The sequence below is a fragment of the Lepidochelys kempii genome, chromosome 1, assembly GCF_965140265.1.
Source record: "Lepidochelys kempii isolate rLepKem1 chromosome 1, rLepKem1.hap2, whole genome shotgun sequence".
NCBI lineage: Eukaryota > Metazoa > Chordata > Testudines > Cheloniidae > Lepidochelys > Lepidochelys kempii.
The window spans coordinates 8,902,717-8,918,997 of NC_133256.1; the positions used below are offsets into that span (position 1 = coordinate 8,902,717).

General features: G+C 43.3%; 1 protein-coding gene and 1 long non-coding RNA gene across 2 annotated transcripts in view; one reads left to right on the plus strand and one right to left on the minus strand.

Moving 5' to 3' along the window:
• Positions 1-16,281, plus strand: part of LOC140907625 (uncharacterized) — a 29,195-nt gene that overhangs the window by 7,902 nt on the left and 5,012 nt on the right. The window lies entirely within an intron of this gene.
• The window catches only part of LOC140907619 (disintegrin and metalloproteinase domain-containing protein 9-like), a 136,056-nt gene continuing 121,520 nt past the window's right edge, over positions 1,746-16,281 (minus strand). The window contains exons 15-16 of the mRNA XM_073333955.1: positions 9,240-9,348; positions 1,746-2,657 (exon numbers count right to left, since the gene is read on the minus strand). Coding sequence (XP_073190056.1) covers positions 2,654-2,657; positions 9,240-9,348 — 113 coding nt within the window. The 3' untranslated portion in view covers positions 1,746-2,653. The remainder of the gene's footprint in view (positions 2,658-9,239; positions 9,349-16,281) is intronic.

Sequence of the window (16,281 nt, forward strand, 5' to 3'; positions counted from 1 at the left end):
TGATATCACTCTCCTGAGGATAACACAGAGAGATAAAGAACAGATGTTGTTTGAACACTAGCAAACGTACACTGCAATGCTTTGTTCTACAATGATTCCTGAGTATGTACTACTGGCCTGGAGTGGTAAAGTGTCCTACCATGGTGGATGGAATAAGGCTGCCCTCCCCAGAAACCTTTTGCAAAGGCTTTGGGAGTACATCCAGGAGAGCCGCAAATGCCAGGGCAAATTAATCATTAAACATGCTTGCTTTTAAACCATGTATAGTATTTTAAAAGATACACTCACCAGAGGTCCCTTCTCCACCTGGCGGGTCCAGGAGGCAGCCTTGGGTGGGTTCAGGGGGTACTGGCTCCAAGTCCAGGGTGAGAAACAGTTCCTGGCTGTCGGGAAAACCGGTTTCTCCGCTTGCTTGCTGTGAACTATCTATAACCTCATCATCATCATCTTCCTCGTCCCCAAAACCCGCTTCCATGTTGCCTCCATCTCCATTGAAGGAGTTAAACAACATGGCTGGGGTAGTGGTGGCTGAACCCCCTAAAATGGCATGCAGCTCATCATAGAAGCGGCATGTTTTGGGCTCTGACCTGTTTGCCTCTCTGGTTTTCTGGCAGGCTTGCCTCAGCTCCTTAAGTTTCATGCGGCACTGCTTTGGGTCCCTGTTATGGCCTCTGTCCTTCATGCCCTGGGAGATTTTGACAAATGTTTTGGCATTTCAAAAACTGGAACATAGTTCTGATAGCATGGATTCCTCTCCCCATACAGTGATCAGATCTCGTACCTCCCGTTCGGTCCATGCTGGAGCTCTTTTGCAATTCTGCGACTCCATCATGGTCACCTCTGCTGATGAGCTCTGCATGGTCATCTGCAGCTTGCCAAGCTGGCCAAACAGGAAATTGAAATTCAAAAGTTCATGGGCCTTTTCCTGTCTATCTGGCCAGTGCATCTGAGTTGAGAGTGCTGTCCAGAGCGGTCACAATGGAGCACTCTGGGATAACTCACGGAGGCCAATACCGTCTAATTGTGTCCACAGTACCCCAAATTCGACCCAGCAAAGCCGATTTCAGCGCTAATCCCCTTGTCGGGGGTGGAGTAAGGAAATTGATTTTAAGAGCCCTTTAAGTCGAAAAAAAGGGCTTCGTCGTGTGGACAGGTGCAGGGTTAAATCGATTTAATGCTGCTAAATTTGACCTCCACTTCTAGTGTAGACCAGGGCTTAGGGAGAATCCACACTGCCTGCCTAGGACACTTGTCTCCACCCTTCTGTTTTTTCATAGGGGTCTGGTATTTGAGCCCTGGCGTAGCAAGTTTCTTTCTGATGATGGTGACCCCCTCATTCGGGATAGGTTAAGCAGTTCTGCTCCCTTTTACTCAGACAATAAAGACAACATTGATAACATTTCTCTACCCCTGCATTCAGTACTAAAGTGATTTGTAACCCAACACCAGCCAAATTTGACCACTTTGAGCAACACAGCTCTATCTGCTGGATATCTTGGCAGAGTAGATATGTTCATGTAAATACAGTTTGCTCCTGAAGTCTCTCCCCCTTCCAGTTAGCTGTCAGGGGAGAGCTCATTCAGATCCTGCTTACATCATGATTGTGGCCAGCTACCATGATGGGCACTTATTGAATCCTTGTAGTAAACCCAACACAACCAAGTTCTGATTTCCATCTTGTTGCTGTACCAGGCTTGAAGTGCTAGGAACGGCCAACTATTGTAAAAAAAACACAACAAAAAAAGGAACAGTATTGTTTCTGGGGAAGTCCTGCCATCTTTAATCGAGCAAGACTTCTATCACAGTCAATAGGGATTTTGCCTAAGTAGGGGCTTCAGGATTCATACTGTAAGTTTTTGTAAATTATTAGTTTCACACAGTTCATTGTATAGTATTAATGACTAGGGTAGGCATTATTTCTTTCCTGAACATTCCCGTTGTTGCTAAGATCACAGTGAGTATATTTACATAGCCCTTGGAAGTGAGCCTCTTAGCCTGGCTCAACAGGCTTGGGGTAGCTGGGCTCCAACTAGTGCTTTAAAAATGGCTCTGTAGACAGAGATTTGAAGTTGTGGCTTGAGGTTTGAAGCCTAGAGAGAGAGGTGAACACTAAATCTGTCAACCTGGGCTGGGAGGCTTGCTTCAACAGGCTGTGTAGACATGCCCTGTGACTTTCCAAGCATGGCTGTTATCTGCTCGTTCACTCAGCTTTTGGGGAGTTTAGTCTTCTCTGTGCACTTCATTTATGGAATTCACTGCCCCTGAAAGTTCAGAGTCTGAGCCTTATGTCTGAAGATTGCATTAAAGACCTCTGTTTAGTTCAACAGTTGATTGGTTGCTTGCTGTAAATCAGCTTTTTATTGTAAGGTGCTGAGGAGACACGTGAATACAGAAGAAAAGCACAGATAAGAACAAAACATGTTTATTCAAATAAAAAAGTGGAACAGAAGAACAAAATAAAACTGACAGTTTCAAAAAATGAAACTCCGCAAGAATTTTGACACCACTATCTCAGCAGGGTTCCATATGCTCTTTCAGTGGCTGATCTGATAAGAAAAACACTGCTTTTTCAAACTTCCAGTATCCTGTGTTTTGTTAAAGATATTGCTTCTCTTCTACTTTTTAGATCAAATACTGCTTTTCTCCCTCAGGTTCATCTAAAAAACCCATCAGAATAAAATGAGTAAAGCATAATCAAATGTAACTGCCAATCTTTATATAACTATATTTATCCTGTCACCAGGATCTGGCATTCAGAGTTTTAAGCAATCGTATTCTCTTGGGAAAAGAGGAGCTATTTTTAAAGAAATAAAAGTTTGTATAACCCACTCACATTTCCAGTTCTACTTTCACAAAGAACTCCTACTAGGCACTATGGCCTTACTTGCTACTGGCTGATCTGGAAACATTATTTGCTAAATCCACCATTTCCCATGTGCTAGGTATTTCTGCCATAACAGTTTTTTTTTTTTAAAAAAAAACCCTCTCAAGAATTTTGAAGTTGCACAGCTAAGTGCTGATGTCAGGAATTTTTCTCTCTCTTTAGGATTATTTTAAGTCTCACTATGCATCCATATTATACTGTAGGAATCTATTACAAAATTAAAATACAAATCATACAGTCCAGGATTACTTACTCCACCCTGGGATATAAATAAATATCCACTGACAAATACAATGGTAAGAAAATAAATCCATTGGCTTCAAGTCAGAGTCAGTTGCACATGCAACCTTAGCTCTGCCTCTTGTGTGAGTGCTTTTGGATACTCTATTTACAAGCTCTCATACTGTTTTTCTAATTTAATAAATTATACAATTTTTCTATAACTCTGTGTGTGTTTAGCATCTTGCAATATATTTTCACTCTTGAATACTTACACTGGATCTTTGTAACAACTAAATCAGTGTATCTTTATTTACCCAGGCCCAATTCACAAACAGCTCCATGTTGGTGAACCCCACTCTGTGCCCAGACAGAGCCCATTGTAGTAAAGCAGGAATACAGGATTGGGCTCACAGGCATTTTACATTACTTTTATCTTTTTACCTTTACGTGTATTCCAGTACCTTTGACAGAACCATCTATGTTGCTATTTCTTTCCAACCAACTAACTTCCTTAGGGTTGGTTCAGGTGATAGGCAGTTAACTATGAAGCTAAATTGCCTACCAATGTAGGTACCGTATCTATGTCACCAAACTTTCACAGTTCCTCTAGGTTGATATGGGTTGTTCGTAGCCAATTGTTTGGTACTATAGACACATCTGTGACAATTTAGGGAATCTTTCTATTTAAAATGTATGGATTCTGGTTGATGTTATGAAGTTGTTACGGATTTGTTGTATCAGGGAATGCCTCTCTGTGGACATGGAATCCAACATTTTCTGATGGTATGAAGCATGTCCATACCAGATGGACAACAGAATGTTATTATGGAGAGTGGCTGGAGCTGGGAGAAGCTACTTCCTCTAATTGGTTTGCAGGAATGGTGACGTGAACACAGTGCAAAATCCCCAAACAGGACAATGGGTCAGAGGTGACATAACAGGGGTTTTAAAAGGATTCATAGGAGGAACAAAAGGGAAAGCTTTGGGAAGGACATGAACTTTTGGGCAGGAGAGAAGAAGAGATGGGCAGGTTTTCATAGCAGGGGTGGGGATGTTCAATTTAACGGTGGTCAGTAAAAGAAAGCTAGCTGGGATGAAAAGGCTCCATGATTCTGAAGAGCATATAGGAGCTGCAGGAAGAGGATCCTGGACACTCCAGAGGATTCTTTTGGCTTTCACTGTGGCAGAAGAAGTAAGCTGTAAACCCAAAGGCTTGCATGTTTGGAGGGATTCTGGGGAATGTTCAAAAGCTGCTGGGAAGAGGCATTAGTTGCAGGGTCCAGGCATTTGGACTGCAGTGGTCCCCATTGCCTGAGGAGTGTCATACGTGAGGTCTGCCCCTGGAGTGCTGGCCTAGAGGCTCAAAGCCAGGAACAGTGGCTAAACTCTGCCCAGCTCCGGTAAGCTAAGGGCATGGGGAGGTCACTGTATGGATACTCTCATAGTAGTCTCAGTGTCCACCAGCGGGAGTGTGACCAGATCTGTCAGAGAATCTTGGGCTAACAATGGACCTGTTAGGAACAGACTCCAACGGGAGACTGCTGAATTGGAATTAATTTGCAAACTGGATACAATTAACTTAGGTTTGAAAAAAGACTTGGAGTGGATGGGTCATTACAGAAAGTAAAACTATTTCCCCATGTTTATTCCACCCCGCCCCCCCCGTTCCTCACACGTTCTTGTCAACTGCTGGAAATGGCCCGCCTTGATTATCACTACAAAAGGTTCCCCCCCACCCTCCTGCTGGTAATAGCTCACCTTACCTGATCACTCTTGTTACAGTCTGCCTGGTAACACCCACTGTTTCATGTTCTCTGAGTATATAAAATCTCCCCAGTGTATTTTCCACTGAATGCATCCAATGAAGTGAGCTGTAGCTCACAAAAGCTTATGCTCAAATAAATTGGTTAGTCTCTAAGGTGCCACAAGTCCTCCTTTTCTTTTTGCGAATACAGACTAACACGGCTGCTACTCTGAAACCTGTCATCATACAAGGCACTGAATTTAGCCGTATGGAGTAGAAATCTATCAACTTCATGAAAAAACTCATACAGATACAGACAGACATCATCTTCCTTTCCAAATGCAAACAGATGGATATCATACCAAAAGGACTGAAGGTAAAAAATCCATTACCATCTACATACCACACAGACTATGCTGACAGCTTATGCCACACATTCTCAAAGAAACTGCGGAACCACCTAATCAACATCCTCTACAGCAAACAGGGAGAGATTAAGAATGAGCTCTCAAAACTGGATACTCTCATAAAAAAACAACCTTCCACACAAACTTCCTCGTGGCTGGACTTTACAAAAACTAGACAAACCATTTACAACACACACTTTGCTTCTCTACAAAAGAAAAAGGACACTAAAGTATCTAAACTACTACATGCCACAAGGGGCCACAGCAATGGTTCCCTCAACCCACCTAGCAATATTGTTAACCTATCCAACTATACTCTCAGCCCAGCAGAAGCTGCTGTTCTATCTCGGGGCCTCTCCTTCTGCCCCTCCACCCCCACGAACATGATACAGTTCTGTGGTGACCTAGAATCCTATTTTCGACGTCTCCGACGCAAGGAATATTTCCAACACACTCTGAACAACATAATATGTATGGGGAGACTTTGGCAAACCAGTAAAGTGCCTAAAACCACTATGGCTTATTGCTAAAAGCAGCCAGGTCAGCAGGCTGTAAATTGGCCATTCAGCACTCTCAGTTTGACAAAGACAGGCGTGGGTGGGGGGGGGGGGAGTTTTGGGTGCCACAGAAAGGGCAGCTTGACCCCACGTCCTTCCTGATAAGAATTGTGTTGAAGTGGCTGATACATGCATTTTCGAAGAACTGGATGTGTCCCAGAAATGTCTGCTGGGGCCTCAAGGCTGCAAACTCTGGAAAAACCCGCACCTGGTTAATCGATAATCAGAAGGAACCTCTTGCTTGACTATTGAAACTGCTTACTTAACAAGTTTTCTTTAAGGGACATGTCATTCTATTACTAATGTATAAATGAGGGGGAAAAGTTTGAGGTAGTTGGACTCTTTTTGGACTCTCCCTCTGGATACATCTTGCAGTCCCCACTGGCAGACGGAAGATATGGCCACCGGAAGCCTGCTGCTGTGCCACTTGAGAGCCACACTCAGCTTTGGTAATTATCAAGGGTTGGGGGTGTTTTACTAACCTTTTGCGGACGTGTGTTAGTGCTTGAGACCTCATAAAGTTTAGCTTTCCGTGAAAGCACTCTGGTGTTGTCCTGTTTGTGCCAGCCATCTATTGGTCGAATGGCCGTGTCTCCCCTGATTTATTTCCTGACACCACCTCACACAGAGTAAAAGTTACCAAGAGCTTTGGGTGGAAAGAACCCCGGGTAACAACTAATCCACAGAGACCTTCCTACCAAGACTACAAAAAGAAGGATTCTGGGTGGACTCCTCCTGAAGGTCGAAACATCAGACTGGACTTCTACATAGAGTGCTTCCGCCGACGTGCATGGGCTGAAATTGTGGAAAAGCAGCATCACTTGCCCCATAACCTCAGCCATGCAGAGCACAATGCCATCCACAGCCTCAGAAACAACTCTGACATCATAATCAAAAAGGCTGACAAAGGAGGTGCTGTCGTCATCATGAATAGGTCAGAATATGAACAAGAGGCTGCTCAGCAGCTCTCCAACACCACTTTCTACAAGCCATTACCCTCTGATCCCACTGGGGGTTACCAAAAGAAACTACATCATCTGCTCAGGAAACTCCCTGAAAAAGACCAAGAACAAATCCGCACAGACAAACCCCTAGAAGCCCGACCAGGGGTATTCTTTCTGCTACCCAAGATCCATAAACCTGGAAATCCTGGATGCCCCATCACCTCAGGCACTGGCACCCTGACAGCAGGATTGTCTGGCTATGTAGACTCCCTCCTCAGGCCCTACGCTACCAGCACTCCCAGCTATCTTCGAGACACCACTGACTTCCTGAGGAAACTACAATCCATCGGTGATCTTCCTGAAAACACCATCCTAGCCACTATGGATGTAGAAGCCCTCTAGACCAACAGTCCACACAAAGATGGACTACAAGCCGTCAGGAACAGTATCCCAGATAATGTCACAGCAAACCTGGTGGCTGAACTTTGTGACTTTGTCCTCACCCATAACTATTTCACATTTGGGGACAATGTATACCTTCAAATCAGCTGCACTGCTATGGGTACCCGCATGGCCCCACAGTGTGCCAACATTTTTACAGCTGACTTAGAACAACGCTTCCTCAGCTCTCATCCCCTAATGCCCCTACTCTACTTGCGCTACATTGATGACATCTTTATCATCTGGACCCATGGCAAAGAAGCCCTTGAGGAATTCCACCATGATTTCAACAATTTCCATTCCACCATCAACCTCAGCCTGGACCAGTCCACACAAGAGATCCACTTCCTGGACACTACGGTGCTAATAAGCGACGGTCACATAAACACCACCCTATACCGGAAATCTACTGACCGCTATGCTTACCTACATGCCTCCAGCTTTCGTCCAGACCACACCACCTGATCCATTGTCTACAGCCAAGCTCTACGATACAACCGCATTTGCTCCAACCCCTCAGACAGAGACAAACACCTACAAGATCTCTGTCAAGCTTTCTTACAACTACAATACCCACCTGCTGAAGTGAAGAAACAGATTGACAGAGCCAGAAGAGTACCCAGAAGTTACCTACTACAGGACAGGCCCAATAAAGAAAATAACAGAACGCCACTAGCCATCACCGTCAGCCCCCAACTAAAACCTCTCCAACGCATCATCAAGGATCTGCAACCTATCCTGAATGATGACCCATCACTCTCACAGATCTTGGGAGACAGGCCAGTCCTTGCTTACAGACAGCTCCCCAACCTGAAGCAAATACTCACCAGCAACCACACACCACACAACAAAAACACTAACCCAGGAACTATCCTTGCAACAAAGCCCATTGCCAACTGTGTCCACATATCTATTCAGGGGACACCATCATAGGGCCTAATCACATCAGCCACACTATCAGAGGCTCGTTCACCTGTACATCTACCAATGTGATCTATGCCATCATGTACCAGCAATGCCCCTCTGCCATGTACATTGGCCAAACTGGACAGTCTCTACGTAAAAGAATAAATGGACACAAATCAGATGTCAAGAATTATAACATTCAAAAACCAGTCGGAGAACACTTCAATCTCTTTGGTCACTCGATTACAGACCTAAAAGTGGCAATTCTTCAACAAAAACACTTAACTTAGTGTTAACTTAGTGGATACAATTAACTTAGGCTTGAATAAAGACTGGGAGTGGATGGGTCGTTACACAAACTATTTCCCTGTGTTTATTCCCCCCCCCCCCAAGACCCCCACTGCTCCTCGGATGTTCCTGTTAACTGCGGGAAATGGCCCACCTTGATTATCATTACAAAAGGTTTTCTTCCCCTCCCGCTCTCCTGCTGGTAATAGCTCACCTTACCGGATCACTCTCCTTACAGTGTGTATGATAACACCCATTTTTCATGTTCTGTGTGTATATAAGTCTCCTCACTGTATTTTCCACTGAATGCATCCAATGAAGTGAGCTGTAGCTCACTAAAGCTTATGCTCAAATAAATTGGTTAGTCTCTAAGGTGCCACAAGTACTCCTTTTCTTTTTGCGGATACAGACTAACACGGCTGCTACTCTGAAACCTGTTAGGAAGTGTAGGAAGGATGTGCTTTTGCAGAACTGGGATTAGACATAATTAGAAGTGTCACAATGTTGTCACAATTTAAACATGAATGGAATGGAGGATGGATCTAGACTGTTCTCAGTGGTACCAGATGACAGAACAAGGAGTAATGGTCTCAAGTTGCAGTGGGAGAGGTTTAGGTTGGATATTAGGAAATGCTATTTCACTAGGAGGGTGGTGAAGCACTGGAATGGGTTACTGAGGGAGGTGGTGGAATCTCTTTCCTTAGAAGTTTTTAAGGTCAGGCTTGACAAAGCCCTGGCTGGGATGATTTAGTTGGGGATTGGTCCTGCTTTGAGCAGGAGGTTGGACTAGATGACCTGAGGTTCCTGCCGACCCTGATACTCTATGATTCTATGAATGTTACTCACCTTCCAAGGAACTGAGAAATTTGAGCTTTTTTAAAAAATGCCAAGCTGGTGATCAAAAGGAGAAAAAGAGTGCCTCCAATTACAGTTCCCAAAATGATGTTATCGGAAACTTGGAAAGAAACAAACACAGAACATTACACTTTGCAGTCAGACTTACAGACACAAATGTCATAAATATTTAAGTAGCAAATGTAGCTTGTCATTATATGGAGTGTGCATGTCTCTCTCTCTCACACACATACAGACAGAGCTATCTCATGTGTAAATTATGTAACAATGCTAGCAAAGAAGGTTTGTCAGGACCCTCAAACATGCAGACTTTGCAAAAACACATCTGTCTAATTAACGGTCTGAGGAAACCTCTTGCTTTACCTTTGAAATTGCTTGCTTAAGAAGTTTTTTGGATGGACGTTATTGTTATACTAACACAGTAAATAAGGGAGGAGAAATTTGGGCTAGATCAGGGGTTCTCAAACTTCAATGCACCATGACCCCCTTCTGACAATAAAAATTACTACACGACCCCAGGAGTGGGGACCAAAGCCTGAGCCCACCCAAGCCCCACTGCCCCAAATGGGGAGGTCAAAGGCAAACCCCAAAGTCTTCAGCCCCAGGCAGGAGGCCTGTAACCTGAGCCTCACCATCCAGGTTTGAAGCCCGAAGGCTTCAGCTTCGATCCCAGACAGTGGGGCTTGGGCTTCAGTCCCAGGGCCCAGCAAGTCTAAGCCAGCCCTGGCGACCCCATTAAAACTGGGTCACGACCCACAGTTTGAGAATTGCTGGGCTAGATGGATCACTTTGTGAACACATCCAAGGGTCCCCAACGGCAGATGGAAGATGGGCCATCGGACGTCTGTCACTGTACCACTTGAAAACCACTCCACCAGACTTCATGACTTATTAAGGATTGGGGTATTTTACTAACCTGTTGCAAATGTGTGTAAGTGCTTCAGACTAAATAAAGTGTAGGTTTAAGTAAGAGCACTTTTGTATTGTACTTCTCGTGTCAACCATCTATCAGGCGGACAGCTGTGTCCTCACTGATTTATTTCCTGCCACTGCTTTGCCAAGAATAAAGTTACCAAAAGCTTTGGGTTCAGAAAACCTTGGGTAACAGGCAGACATCATTAGAAGTTCTGTGAAGCAGAACTGTCTGGGCCAATAGGGTGCTAAGAGAATAATACTGGCTCTGTTGCGATGTATCTTCCCTACAATTTGTGGAAATAAGGGAATGGAAGGAAAGGCATACTTGAGGTTGTTCATCCAGGACAGCAGAAGACGCATGGCTTCTCTGGAACAATATAGGTGAAGCTTTCTGATAGTTCGAGATGCAAAAAGGTGTATCCCACTGTGTAAATATCTCACTTAGGACTATGTTGTGGACATCCCACTCACAGTTTGCTGAGAAGTTTCTGCTTAGTCTGTTGGCAAAGATGTTGTGAACACAGGTGCTGGAACTGTGGGTGCTACCGAAACCCCTGGCTTGAGAGCCATTGAACCAGAATGATCTTATGCTATGATATGACTACATCATATGGCTTCTCAAATATAGAACAGAAATATTTATTGAACTCTTCAGACTTTTCTGTATCATGATGTGGTTCCTGATGCACCAGTTCCAGAGACTGACGGCTTCCAGACAGAAGAGACAAGACCTTGCTCCTCCTTGTTTGTTTATATAGACGACAGTGGTGATATTGTCTGACATTATCTACATGCATCTTGTCAGCAAGTTAAAGAAGTATGGGCTGGATGAATGCACTGTAAGATGGGTAGAAAGTTGGCTAGATTGTTGGGCTCAACGGGTAGTGATCAATGGCTCCATGTCTAGTTGGCAGCCGGTGTCAAGTGGAGTGCCCCAGGGGTCGGTCCTGGGGCCGGTTTTGTTCAATATCTTCATAAATGATCTGGAGGACGGTGTGGATTGCACTCTCAGCAAATTTGCGGATGATACTAAACTGGGAGGAGTGGTAGATACGCTGGAGGGCAGGGATAGAATACAGAGGGACCTAGACAAATTGGAGGATTGGGCCAAAAGAAATCTGATGAGGTTCAATAAGGATAAGTGCAGGGTCCTGCACTTAGGACGGAAGAACCCAATGCACAGCTACAGACTAGGGACCAAATGGCTAGGCAGCAGTTCTGCGGAAAAGGACCTAGGGGTGACAGTGGACGAGAAGCTGGATATGAGTCAGCAGTGTGCCCTTGTTGCCAAGAAGGCCAATGGCATTTTGGGATGTATAAGTAGGGGCATAGCGAGCAGATCGAGGGACGTGATCGTCCCCCTCTATTCGACATTGGTGAGGCCTCATCTGGAGTACTGTGTCCAGTTTTGGGCCCCACACTACAAGAAGGATGTGGATAAATTGGAGAGAGTCCAGCGAAGGGCAACAAAAATGATTAGGGGTCTGGAACACATGAGTTATGAGGAGAGGCTGAGGGAACTGGGATTGTTTAGTCTGCAGAAGAGAAGAATGAGGGGGGATTTGATAGCTGCTTTCAACTACCTGAGAGGTGGTTCCAGAGAGGATGGTTCTAGACTATTCTCAGTGGTAGAAGAGGACAGGACAAGGAGTAATGGTCTCAAGTTGCAGTGGGGGAGGTTTAGGTTTGATATTAGGAAAAACTTTTTCACTAGGAGGGTGGTGAAACACTGGAATGCGTTACCTAGGGAGGTGGTAGAATCTCCTTCCTTAGAAGTTTCTAAGGTCAGGCTTGACAAAGCCCTGGCTGGGATGATTTAATTGGGGATTGGTCCTGGTTTAAGCAGGGGGTTGGACTAGATGACCTCCTGAGGTCCCTTCCAACCCTGATATTCTATGATTCTATGTGGAGCAAGCGTATGAGCAGAAGGAAGGTTTTGCACGCAGACCACCCTCAGTTCCAGTACATCTATATGTAGTCTGACCTCTCATGGGGTCCAGGTACCATGAGCAGTGTGGTTGTCCACATGAGCACTCTACTCCAAGAGGGAGGCATCCATCACAATGATGGCTCTGGGGGTGGGAGGGCTGAACGGAACACCCACCAGGACTGTTTTCAGGTTCGACTATCAGTCAAGGGAGGTGATAACCCTGGTAGAAATGGCCACCTTGGAGTTGATGTGGTCCTTCTTTGGCTGATAGATCAAGCAGAGCTAGGCACTGCAAGTAAAGCAAGTCAAGAACATGCCATGCAGATGAATATAATTAATATAATGAATGAATATAAATGAGAAACTAGGAACTGTAGAAAATTGACAAGGGAAACAAAAGGACACAAAGAGAAATTTATGAGCCAGCAGAGGTCAGGACAATAAGTAGGAATTATTTAAGGAACAAAAAGAATTCTAAAAGTGGTATTGATCCATTACTAGATGCAAATGATAAACTTATCCATAATGCAGAAAAGTCAGAAGTGTTCAATAAATATTTCTATTCTGTATTTGAGAAGCCATATGATGTAGTCATATCATATGATGATGATGAAACACTTTCTATTCTGATAGAAGGATATTAAGCAGCTCCACTAAAGTTAAACATTTTTAATCGGCAAGTCCAGATAACTTACATCCAAGTCTTTGCCTACATCTTTGGGGATCATACTGTCACTGGCCACTGTCGGAAGACAGAATACCTATATGGACTATTGGTCTGACACAGTGTGGCCATTCTTTTTTGTTCTTAAATTCCAGCCTACATGCATAAGGTGTAGAAAAAGTCATATCCCAAGAGATGATTTATGTCCAGCTAGAGGAAAAAGGTTTAATGAATGCACAAATTATGGACATTTTGTAGTGTTTACCACACCAAAGCAGTCAGGGAGTTGACTTATATTATAGACAATCAAGAACCATTATTCCCCTGATCTATCACATGTGATGGATGACACAGAGCCTGCCTGGAGAGTGTAACTTAATATTCTTGGAAAAATGATTGATTTAAAAATTGACTTCGGAGCTGATTTTACAGTCATCTCAGAAGGGATTTACAATAACCTTCAAGCCCTCATAAAGCTGAAGTCACATGACACAGCTCTGACCAGCCCTGGAGGTACTCTGAACTGTCTGGGCCAGTTCACCACAAAAGTAACTCACAAAGAGAAAAGTTTTGCATTCAGAGTGTATGTGATCAAAAGCGCAAAGACCACCAAACTTCTCAGCTGCAGTGTGGCATCCACGATGGGCCTAGTAAGAAAGGTGGAAGAACTCAATGGAGGATTTGATGTTACTGAACTTTTGAAAGGACAGTACAAATCAATGTAAGAGACAATGCTGCACCATAAAGTGTACAAAACCTGTACCAGACAGACCTTGGAAGAGACTAGCTGCAGATTTATGCGAATTCAGAGGACATCATCACCTGATTGTAGTGGACTATTTTTCCAGGTATATAGAAATAATGTACTTGAAAGACATAACATGTTGCAATGTTCTTGATAAACTAAAGTGCACTTTTGCTCATTTTGCTATTCCAGAACAACTAGGGACAGACAACGGACCAAAATTCACTGCAGCAGAATGTAAGTCATCCTGAACAAAATATGATTTTGATTATATTACTAGAAGCCCACATTACCCACAAGCAAATGGAGAAGCTAAGAGAGCTGTACAGACAGCCAAGAAAGTCCGACAGCAGAAAGATCCATTCCTGGCAACTCTGACCTACAGATCAACACCACCAGCAGCTACTAGATATAGGCCAGCACAACTCCTGATGGGAAGACAACTCAGAAATCTGTTCCATCTTTGGAAAAGAATCTATCCCCAAAGTGGCCAGACATGAAGAGAGTAGCCAAATTGGATAAAAGAGCTAGAAGAGCTTATGAACACTTTTACAACAGACATCACTCAGAGAACTGCCAGGTCTAGAACCTGGTGACTATGTTCTGGATGGAGAAAAAGAATGGACAACTCCACGCATCGTAAAGAAAAATAATAGAGTGCCTAGATCATGTGTAATCATATGTGACCATGAGAGTTCAACAAAAACTGTCAACAGCTACAGTTTGTGCCTCAGAAAGAAAAAAGAAGACAATGACTCAAGGATTCCAGACTCATCACATCTCGTCATTGCAAGTAATGGACAGCCAGACGACCAAGTTGTTACATATTTGGGTCACGGAATTAGAAAACTAATATGATTCAGACATGCTTAACAGACTGATCCGTATTGAACATCAAAGTCAGCATGATAGTGTAAATTTTGCAAATGGTAGGAATGTAGAACTTAAAAGGGGAGCTGTAATACACTGCTAGACTGTATTTATACTGTTTCACCACTAGGTGGCACTGCGCACAGCATTGTTATTTAAGCTAACCTCAGCCATCTCTGGCAGAGCATTCAAACATCTTGTGATGAACACATCGGGTGTACCTTGCTAAGAAGGAAGCTCTGTAGCCAGTCCATACCTGTTACGGGGCAAGACAGTGGTTAGCAAACTTTTTAGAAGTGTGGCTCTCTTACAAATACAGTGGGTGCTGCAGGGCTCTGCCCTGGGTCCAGTGCTACTCAACATTTTTATTAATGACTTGGATAATGGAGGGATCCAGATAAGCTCCCTACCCGAAGTGGGAGTCAAAGTGTCTGTCATCAGCTTCTTGGTTGATAGAGATGGAGAAAACAATTCATACTGGAGAGGACCCTTCCACCAATTTAACAATGAAATGACTTCATAGGGGACCTGCACCCTTGTCTTTATGTGATGTCTATTGGGTAGATATACAGATTTTACCCCCATTGTATGCAGCATACATGAAATCTGGCATGCTCTGTGATAATATGTGCAGAGGGCCATGTGATCTTGAAGTGTGAGCCAGACTCTTACTGATGTTTGAGGGTGAGCCTGCAGCTGGCTGATGAGATTGACTAATGATGTTGACTCTGTCCTGAGGTAGATATGCCTGAACTCGGGTTTGACTTGGGTGCAAAGTTGTAGAATCTGATGGATGGAGCTGTTTAATTGCTGAAGTGATGTTACTCGAATAAGCCAATCATTAAAGTGTGTGTACACTTATAGATTCATAGATTGCAAATCCAAAAGAGACTATTGTTATCATGTAGTCTGACCTCATGTATAACACAAGCCAAATAACTTTCCCAAAATAATTCCTAGAGAAGATCTTTTAGAAAAACATTGAGTCTTGGTTTAAAAATTGTCAGTGAGGGAGGATCCACCACAATCTTTGGCAAATTGTTCCAAAGATTAATTACCCTCACTGTTAAAAACATATGCCTTATTTCCAGTCCGAATTTGTCTAGCTTCATTTTCCAGCTATTGGATTGTGTTATACCCTTCTCTGTTAGATTGAAAAACCTGTTATTAAATATTTGTCCTCCATGTAGGTACTTATAAACTGTAATCAAGTCGTCCCTAAACCTTCTTTTTGTTAAGCTAAAGAGATTGAGTTCCTCAAGTCTATCACTATAAGGCATGTTTTCTAATCATTTAATCATTTCTGCGACTCTTAAATCCTCTTCAGTTTATCAATATCCTTCATTAAGTGAGGGCACTAGAACTTGACACAGTATTCCATCAGTGGTTGCACCAGTGCCAAATATACAGGTAAAATAATTTTTCTAGGATCGCACCAGTTCTTTCAGCCACCGTATCACATGGGGAGCTCATGTGCAGCTGATTATCCACTACAACCACCAAATCTTTTACAGAGTCACTGTTTTGCAGGTGACTAACCCATCCTTCAATTATGGCCAAATTATTTGTTCCTAGATGTGTATTTATAAATAGTTTTAGGCCAAGAACATATCACTGTGGGACCCCTCTAGAAAAACACACTCTCAATGATGATTCCTCATTTACAGTTACATTTTGAGATCTGTAAGTTAGACAGTTTTAAATCCATTTAATGTGTGCCATATTAATTTTATATTGTTCTAGATTTTTAATCAAAATGTCATGTGGCACCAAGTCAAACATTTTACAGAAGTCTAAGTGTTTTACCTCAACATTATTATTTTTATCAAACAAACTTGTAATCTCTTCAAAAAACATATCAAGTTAGTTTGACACAATCTATTTTCTATAAACACATGTTGATTGTCAT